The following is a 19,903-nucleotide window of genomic DNA, read 5'->3' as shown; positions in this document are numbered from 1 at the left end:
AAAAACACTTTTTAAATCCATTGAAAAAATAATGTATCCGATCTATATTATTGACTGGATACATTACTTTTTCAATGAACCTAAAAAGTGATTTTTTGCTTATAATTGTGTCCGGAGGGAGTATTAACGAAAATTACTCTTCTAGCCCCTTATATTACTCTAGGCTCCAGAAACTTACGAAATTACTCCCTAGGTCATTTGGGAATATAGGTTCCAAACACGCATAATTTCATAATAGAGAGGATTTGAACCTATTTCGGAATTTACGTTTTAAACTGAACTGATGTGTGCAAATATGTAGTTTTCTGAATATTCATGCTTGTATTGGTTCGTATGGGTAGTTGTAGGCATGGTCGAGCCTCCGTTTTGGTCATATAGACCATTTCGGAACGTAGATTCCGAATCCTCTAATTTTTGTTTCGTAGATTCCGAAATTATAGGAAATTTTGGATGGTAGCTTTCAATCAAAATTGCATTGAAATAAAAAGTATATTTGGATTTTTGAAAGACCGGTAAGCATTTCAAGGGCCTAAAGATCAATTTTCTATATTTACATGGCAGAATCAATGATCCATGTAGCTAAAACATATCATATCTTTGATAAAATTGAAAATCTAAAACACTAGAAATTTACTACATATAGTGATTTGCTTTAATTCACATGTCAACAATCACTCATTAGTTTTATAACCTTGGAAATGCATTGAGAGGGAGACCCTTGTCCAAGTGAAGGGTAAACATGACCTTATAAGTCACATTTTGTGTCCCATTTGCCAATTTAAATTTGAAGAAATGAAGAATAGCCATTGCTACTATTTTCATTTGTCTGTATGCAAAATCCTTCCCTAAGCACATACGAGGTCCAGCCTACAATCAAACAGTTGGAAACTTACATACCATAATAAATCATAAAAAATAAAAAATAAAAAGAAGAACCAAAGGTAAAAGTTACATGGAATGCTATAAATTTGAATGGCGATTCTGGTTGGAAAATTCCATTGTTAATCCATCTTTCAGGACGAAATTCCTCAGCATCTTCCCCCCAAATGGATGACATTCGACCCATAGCATAGGACAAGTAGTACACTCCATCACCCTTTTCTATTTTGTGACCATCGGGAAGAACATCAGGTGCATCTGTAATTCTTCCATTCTTCGAAAATAGTATTATATTAAAGATACAATAATATCATCCAAACATAACAAGTAATGTTCCCAATGTAACATTAACAACTAATTACTGATTTTGACTGTTTAAAAAAATAAAAATAATAAGTAATGTTTGTCTAAGTAGGGCCAAAGTTTTAAATTGTGGCCGCATTATTGATGATGTGATAGACTCTGCAACCACATCGCACCGCAATTACGGTGTGATTTTAATTCACGTGTATGGTCGCATCATAATCCAACGATAAAGCCTATACGAAGAAAAAAAAAAAACTAGTTTGTCAGGTGAAATAACCCCTTAATTTTTAAGTCTCGCTTTTTAGGTGAATTTCCTCATGAGAGTCCTAAAACATTAATTTTACTACTATTGCCCAAAGAAAGAATCAAAACATGATCACAAACTGGATAAGTAAATTTATAGAAATTATAACAAACCCTAATATAAAACTTTAAGATGGTTTTGAGAAAATTTATAGAAGGTACATACCACAGGGATCACAGGGTACAATCTCAATGTCTCAGTCAATGCTGCATGAAGATAATGCATCTTATCAAGGATAACATCTGTTAAATTGGAAACAAACTCATCTATATTGCTGAGTTCACTTTCATTACTACTAGTGACATCTTTAATTTCTTGCACAATCTTGTCCTCTACAAGAGGGTTCTTACATAACATGTAGAAGAACCATGAAAGAGTGTTTGCAGTAGTATCTTTGCCAGCTATTATAAAGGTAAGAATTATGTCTCTCAAAGACTTATCAGTTATTGTTGATTGCTCCTTCTTGCTCTCCATCAAAAACCTTGATAGTATGTCTTCTTTAACATTCTGAAAAACAGAACAATCATTCTTATCCTTAATTGTATACATGGTTCATATGTATAATTATCATATCCTAATTCCTAAGCATCACAAGAATTCTATTGAGAAAAATATTCATTGATGTGATGATCCATTATTTTTAGTAAGTTTTAATAAAATTTGTTTTTATTATTATAAAAGTAATTTTTTACTAAAAAAAGAAAGGTCCATCTTTGAACTATTTTTTTTAGAGGTCTATAATACCCATTATTATTATGTTATTTAGAACCCAGTTGCGGTTGGTTCAGTGGTATTGGCTTGGGTCCTTGGAGTATGTTCCTCTCAAGGTCCCAGGTTCGATTCCCCCTGGTGCCAATTTTGGTGGGCTCTGTCCATACAGAGCAAAAAACTCTGGCTTGATAAAAATTAAATGTTTTCTATTATCTATGAATCAACGGTACTACGATACCACATGTGGTACTACAATACCACATGTATTGATGATACTACAATATCAATCAATATAATGACACTGAGGTCATTCCAATATGGTACTAAGACCATTCTCAAATCAAAGGGATAATGGTAATAAAACCATTCTTTATTTGAAGGAACCAGTGATACTTTGACCGCTCTCAAACCAATTAACACTAATAATAATATTATTAGTATCACATATAACACATAGAATAGAAATTGTTTTTTCTATAAACAATTAGGAACAAAACATGATGCAAATCTAATTTTGCATAATCAAAGAAAGAAACCAATTATTACTTTACTATGGATGACAGATAAATATTTTAATGCGATGAAAATGATTTCATACTTTCAAAGGTTCTTCACAATTCTGATTTTTAATGTCTGCATAACATACTTTCAGAAACATGGATACTTGTAAAATAGTTAAAACTATAAGAACCAAGTGAGGAAAATTCTCGTTTCATCAACAAACAGTTTTACTTCTATATCATGTTCACAAGTAATCAAATTAATATTTCAATGTCTTTAGCAAGGAATTTAACATGACTTTTTGTATATTTAGATAATGTAACATGAATATAAGATAATCTAAATATGCAACTAACCTCACTGCCAGTACATTGCCTACAGTCAAACACGCATGATAATAGCCAAGTACCGTAGCTGGATCGGCAATAGAGTGCAGTGAAGGAAACACATTGTTAGCAGCCACCAATGGAGCATAGCTATAGTATATAGTGCAATGGCCTTTCTTGTGCTCTTTTCTTAAGATGAGATATGGATTTTTTTTTTCGTTCAATGCAAAAACTCTCATATCACAATCTTAAGGAACATGGTTTTATGAGTTTACTGTACATGTCCATGGTTTAATATTTTCGGTTACAAATTGATGGATAAATAAATCACAATAATGCTATTAAGTTACACTTATTTATTTCCTCAAAATACACACTAGTATGCTACAACATACTAATATGCTCTAGTACCCGATATGAGACTCAATTTTATTTTCAATTCACACACCAATGTAAGCTTTGTTCCAACAGTTACAATATAAATGTAACTTGTGATCAAGTTTAAAAAATGAATTCTAAGGATACATGTTAGTTTTTCCGTAAGAAATATAAGAGTTCTATTATATTCTATTCTTCCTTTAACTCATTCATCTCTATTCTTCCTCTATTCTTCTATATCTTGTTAAGATTTAGAATAATTTCATAACATCTTATCAGCACGATATCTCTCATAGAAAATTATATGCAATATTCATAATTTTATTTTTTTTAGATTTTATTTTAGTAGAACTCGATTTTTTTTTTATTTATATGAAAATGAAAAGAGTTTGGTGGGGACAATAGATATTTTTTTTTTCATGGGACAATAGAATTAGGTGGTGAAGTGTCCCAAACTTTGACAAATTTAATCAGACGTGTCTTTATTTAGTACGTGTCCAAGAATGATTTGAATATGATTAATAAAAATAATAATAAGGTCCCCGTAAGTTACTTTAGTTGGTAAAAACATTGCATCATACTACAAAAGTTGGGGTTCAAATTGCAGACATCTCATTTATATAACTGAGTGAAATTTCTAACCACTAAATTACTTTCAAAAGAAAATAAATAAGTAACAACAATGAGGTGAGAATAGAATGAATTGATCAACTCACAGAATCTTGTTGAAGTTCCAACCGTTCCTTTTTGGTCTTTATTACTCTATTGACAAATTCATCCATCAATTTGATATTGCGCTTAAGCTTAGCTTCACCACCAATGTTAAGATACCTCTTAATGCTCCAAATTGGATCAACAAAACGCCAATAAATTAAAGCATTTGATTCATCAAATGCCTTCATGAATTCAGTTCCCTCTTTACTTGATCCTTCTAAGCAATTCAATTCTGTTCCAAACCCAACATTGAATATTGAATCCATAGCACATCTCATTTGTAAGTCCTAAGATAAGAAAAAAATTGTATATACATCATGATTTGAATTAGAAGATTAGCAACTATTTTTTTTTATTAACCCTTAAATTCGGCCACGGGGTAATTAAAGTATGAGCAAGAATTGTTTCTGCCATAAATTAAACTCGACTTCCTTCAAATAATTCGTCTTAGGGAGAACTCTCTTAATTATTTGAGCTCGATATCTAAATTTACTCAAGATAGACATTTTTAAAGTAATTGTGATTTTGTTGAAATAACCATATACAACATCTCAGACAACATCTCAGACATTATCTCATGCTAGACACCTTGAACCTATTCGGGTCACGTTAGGTTACGATTCTTGTCTGGCTATTGATGTGGAGGGGCAGAGTGGAGGCCTGGCGGTGTTCTGGAAGGATAATAGTAAATGTAGAGTTTTGAACTATACAAGAAATTTTATTAATATGTTAGTGGAGGATGAACAGAAGGGGGAGTGGAGGTTAACATGCTATTATGGATATCCGGAGCGTAGTAGACGGAGACATGCATGGAATCTCTTGCGAGAGTTAGTTAATATGTCCCCTGTTCCCTGGTGTATAATTGGTGATTTTAATGATCTACTTTCACAGGAGGATAAAAAGGGCATTCACCCACACCCCAATTGGTTGTGTATGGGGTTTAGACAAGCGATCAATGACTGCAATTTAATCGATATTCCTCTTGCAGGACACCCATTTACTTGGATCAAAAGTCGAGGTACACCTCATGTTATTGAAGAACGGTTGGATAGAGCTATGGCTAGTACGAGTTGGCTGCATCTTTTTTCCGACGTGAGACTATCTAACCTCTTGCCCTCACATTCGGATCATAGTCCAATTTTACTTCAATGCTCTCCTACTATAACAGCCCGTTTCAATGGTTCTTTTCGGTTTGAGAATAAATGGTTGAAGGAACCGGATTTGGAAGAGACGGTGATTGATGGCCGCGGTGCGAATGACAATATTGCGATAGTTGATCGTGTTGCTCGTTGTGCTAACAAGTTACAAAGGTGGGGAAAAAGGAAAAGAGTAAAGTTTAAACAGGAGATTGAAGAATGTGTCCGTGAGATGGAGGCGTTGAGGGATAATCAGGGGGAAGCAGAGAGTCGGAGGTTTCAGGAATACTCTGATAGGCATGTTACTTTACTGGTTCAGGAGGAAGGGTACTGGAAACAGCGAGCCAAGATGCATTGGCTTCAAGAAGGTGACTTGAATACTCGATTTTTTCACATGTCAGCTTCAGCTCGCAGTAAGAAGAAGAAAATTACCAAACTTGTTGATGAAGCAGGTACTGCAGTTCATACTCAAGAGGATTTGTGCGAGGTAGCTAAGAATTATTTTAATGCTCATTTCAAAAATATAAGTGGTATTCATGAACCTGTGCTTAACCATATCCAACAAAGGGTGACAGAGGAGGATAACCATTTACTTATGGCACCCCTGACCAAAATTGAATTACAACAAGCTTTATTTCAAATGCACCCTGATAAATCACCAGGTCCTGATGGTTTCAACCCAGCATTCTACCAAAGGTTCTGGGAACATTGTGGGGACGATATTTTTGTAGCTGCATCTTCCTGGTTATATAGGGGGTATTTTCCTTCTAGCCTTAATGAAACCAATATTTGTCTCATCCCTAAATGTGATAATCCTACTTCGATGAAAGATTTGAGACCTATCTCTCTGTGTAATGTCCTCTACAAGATAGTTTCTAAAGTGCTTGCCAATAGGCTGAAGTTTTGCCTGGACAAATGTGTTTCCCAGGAGCAATCAGCTTTTGTCGAAGGCCGGTCGATCCTTGATAATGCCCTTATTGCTATTGAAGTTATACATGCTATGAAGAGAAAGACTAGAGGATATAGAGGTGAGTTAGCATTAAAAATTGATATTAGTAAGGCTTATGACAAGGTGAACTGGGGTTTCCTTCGTGGTATGTTAGTCAAAATGGGCTTTTGAGAGAAGTGGATACAATGGATGATGATGTGTGTGAGTTCTGTTAACTATTCAGTGCTTATGAATTTTGACAAAGTTGGTCCTATTACTCCGGGAAGAGGTTTACGGCAAGGAGACTCATTGTCCCCTTATTTATTTATTCTTGTGGCGGAAGGACTGACAACTTTAATACATCAAGCTGTTAGAAAAGGAGACATTCATGGTGTGCGAATTTGTCGAGGCGCCCCTGAAGTGTCTCATCTCTTGTTTGCAGATGATTGTTTCTTATTTTGCAGAGCTAATGTTGCTGAGGTGACCCAACTTTGGAGTATTCTACATACTTATGAACAGGCCTCGGGTCAGGAAATTAATCTATCTAAGTCTGAAGTGTTCATTAGTCGCAATATGTCACAGGCGGAACAAGCGGATTTAGCCGGTATACTTGGGGTGCGACATGTATTGGGCACAGGTATTTATCTCAGCCTACCGTCTATGGTAGGTAGAAGTAAGAAGGCAATTTTTTCTTATATTAAAGATCGTATTTGGAAGAGGATAAATTCATGGAGAGGACGAGCCGTATCGAAAGCTGGCAAAGAGATTATGATAAAGTCAGTGCTTCAAGCCATCCCAGCTTATGTTATGAGTATGTTTATCCTCCCTTCTTCTTTTATTGATGATATTGAAAAAATGATAAATGCCTTTTGGTGGGGAGGTGGTAATGGTAATAGTAAAGGTATTCATTGGTTAGCATGGGAGAGACTTGCTTGCCCCAAAGATAAAGGGGGGTTGGGCTTTCGTAATTTTGAAGCCTTTAATATGGCTATGGTAGCGAAACAAGCGTGGAACATCTTACAAAATCCAGATACGTTGGTGGCTAGACTTATTAAAGCAAGGTATTTTCCAAGATCTACTTTGTTTGAGGCGTCATTGGGCTATAATCCTAGTTTTGCATGGCGTAGTATTTGGAAAGCTAGACAGGTTCTGTTACTTGGGTGTAGGTGGAGGATTGGTGGTGATGACAAGATACACGTCATGTCCGATCCTTGGTTACGTGGGAATGAAGAACGCTGGATCCCTTCGCCTCAAGCTGAAGGAACGTATAACTTATTTGTTAGGGACCTGATGATAGATAATTATAAAGCTTGGAATGTGACTAAAATTCGCATGTTATTCCCAGTCCAGGTGGCAGAGAGGATTATTGCGACACCTCTCATTGGGTCGGTTGATGTGGATAAATTGGTTTGGGAGGAGGAACGAAATGGTTGTTATTCTGTCAAATCCGGGTACAAGCTTGCTATGAAGTGTATTTTTCGTAATGATAAATACCACGTGGAAGGTAATTGGAAAGAAATATGGAAAGCGCATGCTCCGCATAAAGCGCGTCATCTTCTATGGCGATTATGTAGGGGATGTATTCCAACGAGGCGTCGGTTATTAGTACGTTATGTTGATTGTGATGTTCATTGTCCATTATGTGAAGATGAGGTAGAAGATGATGTACACGCTTTTTTCACCTGCGTTTCTGCTCAATCCAGTTGGCAAGCAGCTGGACTGTCATCTGTCTTGGGTTCCGCACCTTGTCAGCAAGGTAGTGCGGCAGATAGAGTGTTTGCCTTGTGTCGGAATGAAGATTACGCTACTATAGGTAGAGTGGCTACGCTGTTATGGAGTATATGGCATAACCGGAATGATAAAATTTGGAATGATAATGTTAAAAGTCCAAACCAAATTGGTCGGGCGGCGTTTGATCATTGGAACGAGTGGTTTGCAGTCCATAAGTTGCGAAGTAACGATGATCATGATGTTCCGCTTGTCAGCACTAATCGGTGGGAAGGGCCTCGTATAGGATGGTTAAAGTGCAATGTAGATGCAGCATTTTTTGTCGGTGCAGGTAGGACCGTGATGGGTGCTTGTTTTCATAATAATTCTGGTGAGTTTATGGCTGGAATTACGCAGTGGCAGCAACTGACTTTATCAACAGAGGAGGGTGAAGCATGGACATTATTGCAAGCTATGAATGAAGCTAAGATTAGAGGTTTTGAAAGCGTCCAATTTGAAAGTGACTCTCAAGTGTTGGTTGATGCTATTCGTACCAAACGGCGAGGCAACTCAGAATTTCTTTCAATCGTTAATGAAATTATTCTTGTTATGTTATCATGTGTGAACTTTGAAGTTAAGTTTATTAGGAGACAAGTGAATTCGGTTGCTCACACTTTAGCTAGGGCGGCCAATTCTTGGACTAGTTTCCATAAATTTGAGATGATTCCTTCATGTATTGAACTTTTGATAAGTAATGAATTGCAGTAAGTTTGTTTAGTTAAAAAAAAAAACCATATACAACATCTAGTAACGATTTAAATTGTGTTCAAATATTCATGGGTTGAAACAGCAAAAATTTATTAAACCTCAAAACCTAAGCATAGATATTTTCTCTCCGGGCCCCCCATGTATCTTTTATACCCCCAATATTCCAATTTTGCCCTTGATAAAAACTTCGGTTCGCAGAAACCGAAGTTTTTTCTAGTTCAAATTCAGGAAAATTTCGGTTAACAGAAACCGAATTTTGTTTTCAAGGCAAAAAAAATTCGATTCGTAGAAACCGAAGTTTTTATTGAAGGGAAAAAAAGTAAAATCCAGAGGGTGAAAAAGAACCATGGGGGACCTAAAGAGAAAATATCCTAAGCATAAGCGTAAGACAAGGGAGGGAAATTATCTGGGGTACAAACACCCCTACCCTGAAATTCTCTTATTTTGGGCTTCGGCCCCTTTGTATAAAAAAAAATAAAAAAATTAAAGTTTAAATGTGTTTTTGGACATATTTTGCATAACTTCAAAAAAAAAAAAAAAATTGTTAGGTGTTATAATAAATTGGAAAATCAACAAAATTATCTTGAAAGACATTGGTTACTATTAATGTTGAAATATCTATCTATAATGTCAACTTAAAATAGTAATGTAAAATTATCAATGTAAATGTCAACTTGCAATAGTAAATCTAAGTTAATGTATTCATAATTTTAGTAGTATAAATACCACCCTTTGGATCATGTAAATGACACCCTTGAGAGCAACAAGTAATCTCATAAAACTTCTCCATTCTCTCCATTCTCTTCATTAGTATAATATATATTTATAGTATTATAACTACATTAGTAATTTATATCATTATATTAGTCCTTAAAGGATACTTAAATATTTGATTTTCTCAACACGTTATCAGCACGATCGTTTCTATCGGAAGTGATTTACCACCACTAGGTATATATCATCTATCCTTATTACTTTAATCTTATGATAATTATAATTATTATTCGCCCCGTTATAGAGAACTGGCAATTTGTCAAGTGATTTATAACTAGAGTGGCTATTATTATTATTATTATTTTTATTACTACTACTTTACCCACTTATTATAGAAAACTCACAACTTGTCAAGAACTTTATAATAAGTGTGAATATTATTTAAGTTTTGTGTGGAGGTCTAAAATCCCCATAATATCACAAAAGATAATTTTTGATTAATAATACTAATTTCCATGGAGGTGTTCAAAACCCCATCTATATTACTAACTTTCATACTTAATGGAGGATTAAAACCCCATATGTATGACTAACTTTTATACTTAATGGAGGTATTCAAAACCCCATCTATATTACTAACTTTCATACTTAATGGAGGATTAAAACCTCATATCTATGACTAACTTTTATACTTAATGGAGGTATTCAAAACCTCATCTATATTACTAACTTTCATACTTAATGGAGGATTAAAACCCCATATGTATGAGTAACTTTTATACTTAATGGAGGTATTCAAAACCCCATCTATATTACTAACTTTCATACTTAGTGGAGGATTAAAACCCCACATGTATGACTAACTTTTATACTTAATGGAGGTGTCCAAAAACCCCATCTATAATGCTAATCTTCATATTAAATGGAAGACTAAAATTCACATCTATAATATTGTTAACTTTAATTCTTAATGGAAGACTAAAATCTCAGTCAATAATATTATTTCACGAGAGACTTATAATTAAGATTTTGAAATTTGATATTATTTAAAGTTATTATCATATAACTTTACATGTTGTTCTCTCCATTTGTGCATCTTAAGAGCTAGATGATTTTTAACACACTTAGAATATTTTTACTCATTCCCAACGGTAACAAACAATAAAATTTAACACTTTTCTCATATCCCCTAACGGCCACATAACGGCCATGAACAGTAAAAGCTTACATTTTTCCACTATCTCCCAACGGCCACAAACCCAATGGTAACGTAACGGACACTTCATAAAATTCACCCTATAAATACTTCACCTTCACTCATAAGTTTTCATACCATTCTCAAACTTTTACTCATATTTCCAAAATGTTTAAATTTTTTCTTATGCTTATCACTCTACTTGTCTTTATGTTTTTCATCTTCTGGATCACCAAATATGAAGAATTAGGAGAACCTTTTATAATAGTAACAATATTTGTTGTTTTACCATTACTAGTATTAGCCTAGTTTATTAGCTGATAGAATCATGGTTTTTGTAATCATAGCTATTGAATAAAATAATTTATTTTTTTGTCATAGTTTATACATTAAAAATTGATTGTGTTCTTTTGTATTTTAGATATAAACATGTCAAACGTTGAGCATCATTTCAAAATTCTAAACATAACCGGAGATAATTACATAACATGGAACAACAACTTAACTGAGTACCTTGCATGTGAGGGGCTCGATAAAATTCTAGAAGGAGATAATGCAGGGGTGCAAACAGCTGACTCACAGGAATTAGCAATGAAAAAATCGAAAGTAAATCGGATAATTAAACACCACCTTGATGATGGATTACAAACAGAATATTCAAATGCCAAGGATCCCAAAATACTATGGGACAAACTTAAGGCAAGATTTGGACATCAGAGGAAAGTCCTGTTACCTTCATTAATGGATCAGTGGAACAAATTAAGGTTCCAAGATTATAAAAGTGTTGTTGCATATAACTCTGCCATGCACCAAATTATTGCACAATTAGAATTTTGCGGTGTGGCTATAACTGAAGAACAGAAATTGGAAAAAACATTTTCAACTTTCCATGCATCCCAAGTATTGTTGCAACAACAATATAGAATGAGGGGATTTACTGAGTACTCTGATTTGGTCGCAGCTCTTTTGGTGGCAGAACAAAACAATGAGCTCTTGATAAAAAACCACCAGACACGTCCCACAGGAACAATAGCATACCCCGAAATAAATGCAACAACATTTAATCGTGGGCGTGGTGGCCATAATCGTCATAAAGGACGAGGGGGTAAAGCTCATTTTGATGGTCGAGGCAGAAATCACGGTCGAAACCACTTTCGTGGTAGAGGTCATGGACGAGGATATGTGAATAATTATAGGCCTCCTAAATATGACCAAAATAATAAGAATCATCAAGGTAAAGGTAAATATATCCAAGAAGGTCCTTCAAGGAACCGTGATGATATCTGTTTTAGATGTGGAAAGAATGGGCATTGGTCTAAGACGTGTAGGACACCAGAGCACCTGTGTAAAAAATACAGGGCATCTGTTGAAGAAAAGGGAAAGGAAGTAAATTTTAATGAAGTTGAACCCAATAATGATACTACCTACCTTGAGGCTGCTGATTTTGTTGAAGAAGAAAATGAAATGAATATGAATTAAGTAACTAATTAAATATGTATTTGAATAATGTGTGGTGTGCTTGTATTACTTAATAATATGTGTGACTTGTGTGGTGTGCTTGAATTATTTAATAATATGTATGACTTATGTGGTGTGCAGTGTGTAATATTTGGTTATTGAATAATAATGTTGAATGTATTATATTGATTTATTGTTTTCCTATCTTTAATCTTGATTTTATTTTAAGAAGGTCAGACATGGAACATGTCAAAGACATTTGCATCCCGGACAGTGGAACTACCCACACGATCCTCAAAAGTAAGAAATATTTCAATGATTTAAATTCTACTAAAGGTGTGATAAATACTATCTCAGAACCTGCTGATTTAATAGAAGGGACATGTAATGCTATGTTCATGTTACCAAATGGAACAAAATTTGTCATTAATGATGCTTTATATTCTCCTAAATCAAAGAGAAATTTGTTGAGTTTTAATGACATATATCGTCAAGGGTTTGACACTGAAACTGTAACTGAAGGCAATATGAAATATATTAATATTACTACTAATGTTTCTGGAAAGAAGAAAACCTTAGAAAAGCTACCAAAATTGCCTTCGGGATTACATTATACATATATACATAAAATTGAATGTAATTTGGTAGTAAAAGAAGACCCCAAAACTATGATTTTATGGCATTACCGTTTAGGTCACCCTGGTTCAACAATGATACGAAAAATAATTGAAAGTACTCATGGTCATCCTTTGAAAGGTTTAAAGTTTACAAAAGAGGATAAACCATGTGAAGCCTGTTCTCTTGGAAAACTAATAACAAAACATTCACCAGGCAAAATTCATATAGAATCACCTGCATTTCTTGAAAGGATTCAAGGTGATATATGTGGACCTATCCATCCACCGTCTGGACCATTCAGATATTTTATGGTATTAATTGATGTATCTAGTAGATGGTCGTATGTTTGTTTATTGTCAAGTCGTGATATGGCATTTGCAAAATTTCTTGCACAAATAATTAAATTAAGAGCACAATTTCCTGATTATACTATAAAGAAAATTAGACTTGACAATGCTGGTGAATTTACATCAGAATCATTCAATAATTATTGCATGTCGGTTGGAATCACTGTTGAACACCATGTTCCTCATGTGCATACACAAAATGGCTTAGCTGAGTCGTTAATAAAACGTCTTCAATATATAGCTAGACCATTAATAATGAGAACTAAGCTACCAGTTACTGTTTGGGGTCATGCAATTTTACATGTTGCAGCACTCATCCGTCTAAGGCCGAGTGCTGATCATAAACACACCCCTTATCAGCTTGCAATTGGTAAGGAACCAAATATTTCCCATTTAAAATTTTTTGGTTGTGCAGTATATGTCCCAATAGCTCCACCACAAAGAACAAAAATGGGACCTCAAAGGAGATTGGGAATATATGTAGGGTATGAATCACCGTCTATTATTAGATACCTTGAACCTTTAACAGGTGATGTTTTTCAGGCAAGATTTGCTGATTGTCATTTTGATGAAACAAAATTTCCAACACTAGGGGGAGAAAATAAACACATAGAAAATGAAATAACATGGTATGTACCATCTTTATTACATTTGGACCCATATAATAAATCATGGGAAGAAAATGTAAAGAAAATAGTACACTTACAAGATTTAGCAAACCAACTGCCAGATTCATTCACTGATTTGAAAAGAGTGACAAAGTCACATGTACCAGCTATAAATGTCCCAGCTAGAATTGATATTTCAAAAACAAATGATGTAGCAAGTACATCCAAGGCACGCTTGAAGCGTGGCCGACCTATGGGATCCAAAGACAAAAATCCCCGAAAAAGAAAAGAAACAGAAAAGGTGAATATGATTGAAAGTGATCCTAAAAAGACACTAGATAACAACAAATCCATGATTGAAAATTGTGCTCTCGAAGAAGCACAAAATGATGACAATGAGATCATTAATAATGAAGTTGATAACAAGAATGATCTCGAGATTTCAATAAATTATGTTAATACAGGAAATCTGTGGAGCCGAAAAGGTATGAACATTGATGAAATATTTTCGTTCTCAATTGCATGTGAAATCATAAATGAAAATGATGATCCTGAACCCAAAACTGTGAATGAATGTCAAAATAGACATGATTGGAAAAATTGGAAAGATGCGATAAATACTGAGTTAAACTCTCTTAAAAATCGAAAAGTATTTGGACCCATTGTGGATATACCTGAAGGTGTGAAACCTGTTGGGTATAAGTGGGTCTTTGTAAGAAAACGAAATGAGAAAAATGAGATTGTAAGATACAAGGCTCGTCTTGTTGCACAAGGTTTTTCCCAAAGACCAGGAATTGATTATGAGGTAACATATTCTCTTGTTATGGATGCCATTACTTTTCGTTATTTAATTGGTTTATCAGTGTTTAACAAATTGGACATGTATCTCATGGATGTTGTTACTGCTTACTTGTATGGATCACTTGATAGTAACATATATATGAAAATCCCGGAAGGATTTAAGATGCCTGAAAACTCAAAACTCAGAGAGACGTATGCAATAAAGTTGCAGAGGTCATTATACGGGTTAAAGCAGTCAGGACGCATGTGGTATAATAGACTGAGTGAATATTTATTTAAAGAAGGCTATGTAAATAATCCTATTTGCCCTTGTGTTTTTATAAGAAAAACAATATATGGTTTTGTAATAATCGCTGTCTATGTTGATGATTTAAATATCATTGGTACCAATAAAGAAATTAAAGAAGCAAGAGATTACTTAAAGAAAGAATTTGAAATGAAAGATTTGGGGAAAACCAAATTCTGCCTTGGTTTGCAAATTGAATATACTAAAAATGGTATATTGGTACATCAATCAAACTATACAGAAAGGGTATTGAAAAGATTCAACATGGACAAAGTCAACCCTTTGAGTACCCCAATGATGGGCAGAACATTAAATGTTGAAAAGGATCCGTTTAGACCTAAGGAAGAAAATGAAACAGATCTTGGCTCTGAAGTACCATACCTCAGTGCCATTGGGGCACTCATGTACCTTGCCAACTGTACAAGGCCTGATATAGCCTTTGCAGTGAATTTACTAGCAAGATTCAGTTCATGTCCTACAAAGAGACATTGGAAAGGAATAAAACATATTTTTCGATATCTCCGAGGTACTTCTGATTTTGGTTTGTTTTATTCTAACAATACAAAACCAGTTTTACTTGGTTATGCAGATGCAGGATATTTGTCAGATCCACATAATGCTAAATCACAGACTGGATATGTGTTTACATATGGTGACACCGCAATATCATGGAGATCTCAAAAGCAAACACTTGTAGCAACTTCTTCAAATCATGCTGAAGTAATTGCCCTCCATGAAGCTAGCAAAGAATGTAGATGGTTGAGATCAGTAACTCAACATATCCAAGGAACGTCTGGTTTACCAACTGATAAGAATCCAACAATTTTGTATGAAGACAATGCTGCATGTGTTACTCAGATGAAAGAAGGTTACGTCAAAAGTGATAGAACCAAACACATCCCTCCAAAATTCTTCTCATCCACACAAGAGCTAGAAAGAAACAAAGAGGTTGATATTCAATACATTCGTTCGAGTGAAAATGTGGCCGATCTCTTTACAAAGGCACTTTCTACATCAGTCTTCAAGAAACACGTACGAAGTATTGGAATGCGTCACCTTCGAGACCTTTGAAGAAGAATTACCTAGGCTTGGTTAAGGGGGAGCATAATGTTGTACTCTTTTTCCCTTATTGAGATTTTTATCCCAATGGGTTTTTCCTAATAAGGTTTTTAACGAGGCAGCACATGTTCCCATCACAATCTCCTCGACCAAGCTTCAATAAAGCACCATGATAGATATTTCAAAGGGGGAGTGTTATAATAAATTGGAAAATCAACAAAATTATCTTGAAAGACATTGGTTACTATTAATGTTGAAATATTTATCTATAATGTCAACTTAAAATAGTAATGTAAAATTATCAATGTAAATGTCAACTTGCAATAGTAAATCTAAGTTAATGTATTCATAATTTTAGTAGTATAAATACCACCCTTTGGATCATGTAAATGACACCCTTGAGAGCAACAAGTAATCTCATAAAACTTCTCCATTCTCTCCATTCTCTTCATTAGTATAATATATATTTATAGTATTATAACTACATTAGTAATTTATATCATTATATTAGTCCTTAAAGGATACTTAAATATTTGATTTTCTCAACACGTTATCAGCACGATCGTTTCTATCGGAAGTGATTTACCACCACTAGGTATATATCATCTATCCTTATTACTTTAATCTTATGATAATTATAATTATTATTCGCCCCGTTATAGAGAACTGGCAATTTGTCAAGTGATTTATAACTAGAGTGGCTATTATTATTATTATTATTTTTATTACTACTACTTTACCCACTTATTATAGAAAACTCACAACTTGTCAAGAACTTTATAATAAGTGTGAATATTATTTAAGTTTTGTGTGGAGGTCTAAAATCCCCATAATATCACAAAAGATAATTTTTGATTAATAATACTAATTTCCATGGAGGTATTCAACACCCCATCTATATTACTAACTTTCATACTTAATGGAGGATTAAAACCCCATATGTATGACTAACTTTTATACTTAATGGAGGTATTCAAAACCCCATCTATATTACTAACTTTCACAACTTTCATAATTTTGAAGCCTTTAATATGGCTATGGTAGCGAAACAAGCGTGGAACATCTTACAAAATCCAGATACGTTGGTGGCTAGACTTATTAAAGCAAGGTATTTTCCAAGATCTACTTTGTTTGAGGCGTCATTGGGCTATAATCCTAGTTTTGCATGGCGTAGTATTTGGAAAGCTAGACAGGTTCTGTTACTTGGGTGTAGGTGGAGGATTGGTGGTGATGACAAGATACACGTCATGTCCGATCCTTGGTTACGTGGGAATGAAGAACGCTGGATCCCTTCGCCTCAAGCTGAAGGAACGTATAACTTATTTGTTAGGGACCTAATGATAGATAATTATAAAGCTTGGAATGTGACTAAAATTCGCATGTTATTCCCAGTCCAGGTGGCAGAGAGGATTATTGCGCACCTCTCATTGGGTCGGTTGATGTGGATAAATTGGTTTGGGAGGAGGAACGAAATGGTTGTTATTCTGTCAAATCCGGGTACAAGCTTGCTATGAAGTGTATTTTTCGTAATGATAAATACCACGTGGAAGGTAATTGGAAAGAAATATGGAAAGCGCATGCTCCGCATAAAGCGCGTCATCTTCTATGGCGATTATGTAGGGGATGTATTCCAACGAGGCGTCGGTTATTAGAACGTTATGTTGATTGTGATGTTCATTGTCCATTATGTGAAGATGAGGTAGAAGATGATGTACACGCTTTTTTCACCTGCGTTTCTGCTCAATCCAGTTGGCAAGCAGCTGGACTGTCATCTGTCTTGGGTTCCGCACCTTGTCAGCAAGGTAGTGCGGCAGATAGAGTGTTTGCCTTGTGTCGGAATGAAGATTACGCTACTATAGGTAGAGTGGCTACGCTGTTATGGAGTATATGGCATAACCGGAATGATAAAATTTGGAATGATAATGTTAAAATTCCAAACCAAATTGGTCGGGCGGCGTTTGATCATTGGAACGAGTGGTTTGCAGTCCATAAGTTGCGAAGTAACGATGATCATGATGTTCCGCTTGTCAGCACCAATCGGTGGGAAGGGCCTCGTATAGGATGATTAAAGTGCAATGTAGATGCAGCATTTTTTGTCGGTGCAGGTAGGACCGCGATGGGTGCTTGTTTTCATAATAATTCTGGTGAGTTTATGGCTGGAATTACGCAGTGGCAGCAACTGACTTTATCAAGAGAGGAGGGTGAAGCATGAACATTATTGCAAGCTATGAATGAAGCTAAGAGTAGAGGTTTTGAAAGCGTCCAATTTGAAAGTGACTCTCAAGTGTTGGTTGATGCTATTCGTACCAAACGGCGAGGCAACTCAGAATTTCTTTCAATCGTTAATGAAATTATTCTTGTTATGTTATCATGTGTGAACTTTGAAGTTAAGTTTATTAGGAGACAAGTGAATTCGGTTGCTCACACTTTAGCTAGGGCGGCCAATTCTTGGACTAGTTTCCATAAATTTGAGATGATTCCTTCATGTATTGAACTTTTGATAAGTAATGAATTGCAGTAAGTTTGTTTAGTTAAAAAAAAAAACCATATACAACATCTAGTAACGATTTAAATTGTGTTCAAATATTCATGGGTTGAAACAGCAAAAATTTATTAAACCTCAAAACCTAAGCATAGATATTTTCTCTCCGGGCCCCCCATGTATCTTTTATACCCCCAATATTCCAATTTTGCCCTTGATAAAAACTTCGGTTCGCAGAAACCGAAGTTTTTTCTAGTTCAAATTCAGGAAAATTTCGGTTAACAGAAACCGAATTTTGTTTTCAAGGCAAAAAAAATTCGATTCGTAGAAACCGAAGTTTTTATTGAAGGGCAAAAAAGTAAAATCCAGAGAGTGAAAAAGAACCATGGGGACCTAAAGAGAAAATATCCTAAGCATAAGACAAGGGAGGGAAATTATCTGGGGTACAAACACCCCTACCCTGAAATTCTCTTATTTTGGGCTTCGGCCCCTTTGTATAAAAAAAAATAAAAAAATTAAAGTTTAAATGTGTTTTTGGACATATTTTGCATAACTTCAAAAAAAAAAAAAATTGTTAGGGAAATATAAATAAATACTCACTTGCATATCAAAAACAACTCCATCTTGAGAAAATTTTGATATAACTTTGACCAATTTGGCAGCATTCTTTCTAAACACAAAGCAACTAAAATCTCTAAGAACTCTTGTAGAAAATTCATAGCTAGCAACTTTCCTCTGCTGCTTCCATTTATCACCATCAACAACAAAAATTCCCTCACCAAAAAGATCAATCATAATATCTTGATTATTCTTACCTTTGGAATATTTATCAAAATTGGTTTTCAATATATATATAATATTTCTCACATCTATTGTGTACAAGTTACTACAATTTGGGGCAAGAAGCCTAAAAGTTGGATGAGTATTGGCTCTTTGAGTTTGGTAATCATGGAGTTTCTTGTAGTTGAAAAGTAGGTTAAACATTGTGCCTTTAACAGGTGCATATTTTGGGTTTCCTATAGATTTTCCTTTGAAAATTGTCATCATGATGAAGGACATGGCTAGGAAAAGAGCTAGAAAAGATAAGGATATGAAATTCAACATGGTGTACAAAACATCCATTTTTTTCTTCTGTGTTTTTGTTTAGAGGGTATGAAATATGAATTGTGATAATACTATAAAGAAGTGTGGCTTTGAAAATTCTATAATATCATGCTCCTAGGAAAGTTTGGACCATCCATGTTTTAGACAAAACTGTTGCTATCAAATATTGTACGCTGAAGTATATTTTCCACAAACAATAATATATAATTATATGCTGTATATGTTGTAATTTAATGACTTTAACAATTATTTATATAAATTAGACTTAATTAAATAATAAATAAAGTTTAGGATAAATAAATAAAATTATTTATTTATTTATTCACATTAGTCCATCAATTCTATCATAAATAAATATTTTTGTGTATAAAAGTTTCATATATATAATTTGGAGTATATTAAACAAAATTCAAGCATCAAGTGATGGTGTGTCAACCGTATATTTAATTAAGCAGCGTAGCGGTTTAAGATGTCTTTTTAATTTGAATGACAAATTGTTAGTATATTATAATGTTATGTTAGTTTTTTTTTTTTTTCTGGACTTGATTTTTGGAGCTCTAACTCCCTAATTTT

The 19,903-nt window shown here is 34.4% G+C and overlaps 1 protein-coding gene across 1 annotated transcript; it reads right to left on the bottom strand.

Moving 5' to 3' along the window:
- Nucleotides 1-475: 475 nt before the first annotated feature.
- On the bottom strand, nt 476-19,500 carry LOC123897294 (cytochrome P450 704C1-like). Its single transcript, XM_045947882.1, has 5 exons — nt 18,827-19,500; nt 4,122-4,406; nt 1,655-1,996; nt 953-1,153; nt 476-867 (listed from the first exon to the last, which is right to left on the bottom strand). Exons 1-5 carry the CDS (start codon nt 19,346-19,348, stop codon nt 685-687), a joined length of 1,533 nt encoding a protein of 510 aa, XP_045803838.1. The 5' UTR covers nt 19,349-19,500; the 3' UTR covers nt 476-684.
- Nucleotides 19,501-19,903: the final 403 nt, after the last annotated feature.

The sequence above is a fragment of the Trifolium pratense genome, linkage group LG7 (genome assembly GCF_020283565.1).
Source record: "Trifolium pratense cultivar HEN17-A07 linkage group LG7, ARS_RC_1.1, whole genome shotgun sequence".
Classification (NCBI taxonomy): Eukaryota; Viridiplantae; Streptophyta; class Magnoliopsida; order Fabales; family Fabaceae; genus Trifolium; species Trifolium pratense.
This window is presented reverse-complemented; position numbering and strand designations above follow the sequence as displayed.

Excerpts from the sequence above, each read along its gene's own strand:
- LOC123897294 (XM_045947882.1), bottom strand. The coding sequence starts at position 19,348 with ATGGATGTTTTGTACACCATGTTGAATTTCATATCCTTATCTTTTCTA. Across the intron at positions 1,154-1,654 it reads TGTACCCTGTGATCCCTGTG|AATGGAAGAATTACAGATGC; the intron begins GTATGTACCTTC and ends CTATTTTCGAAG. Across the intron at positions 868-952 it reads TCAAATTTATAGCATTCCAT|GCTGGACCTCGTATGTGCTT; the intron begins GTAACTTTTACC and ends GTTTGATTGTAG.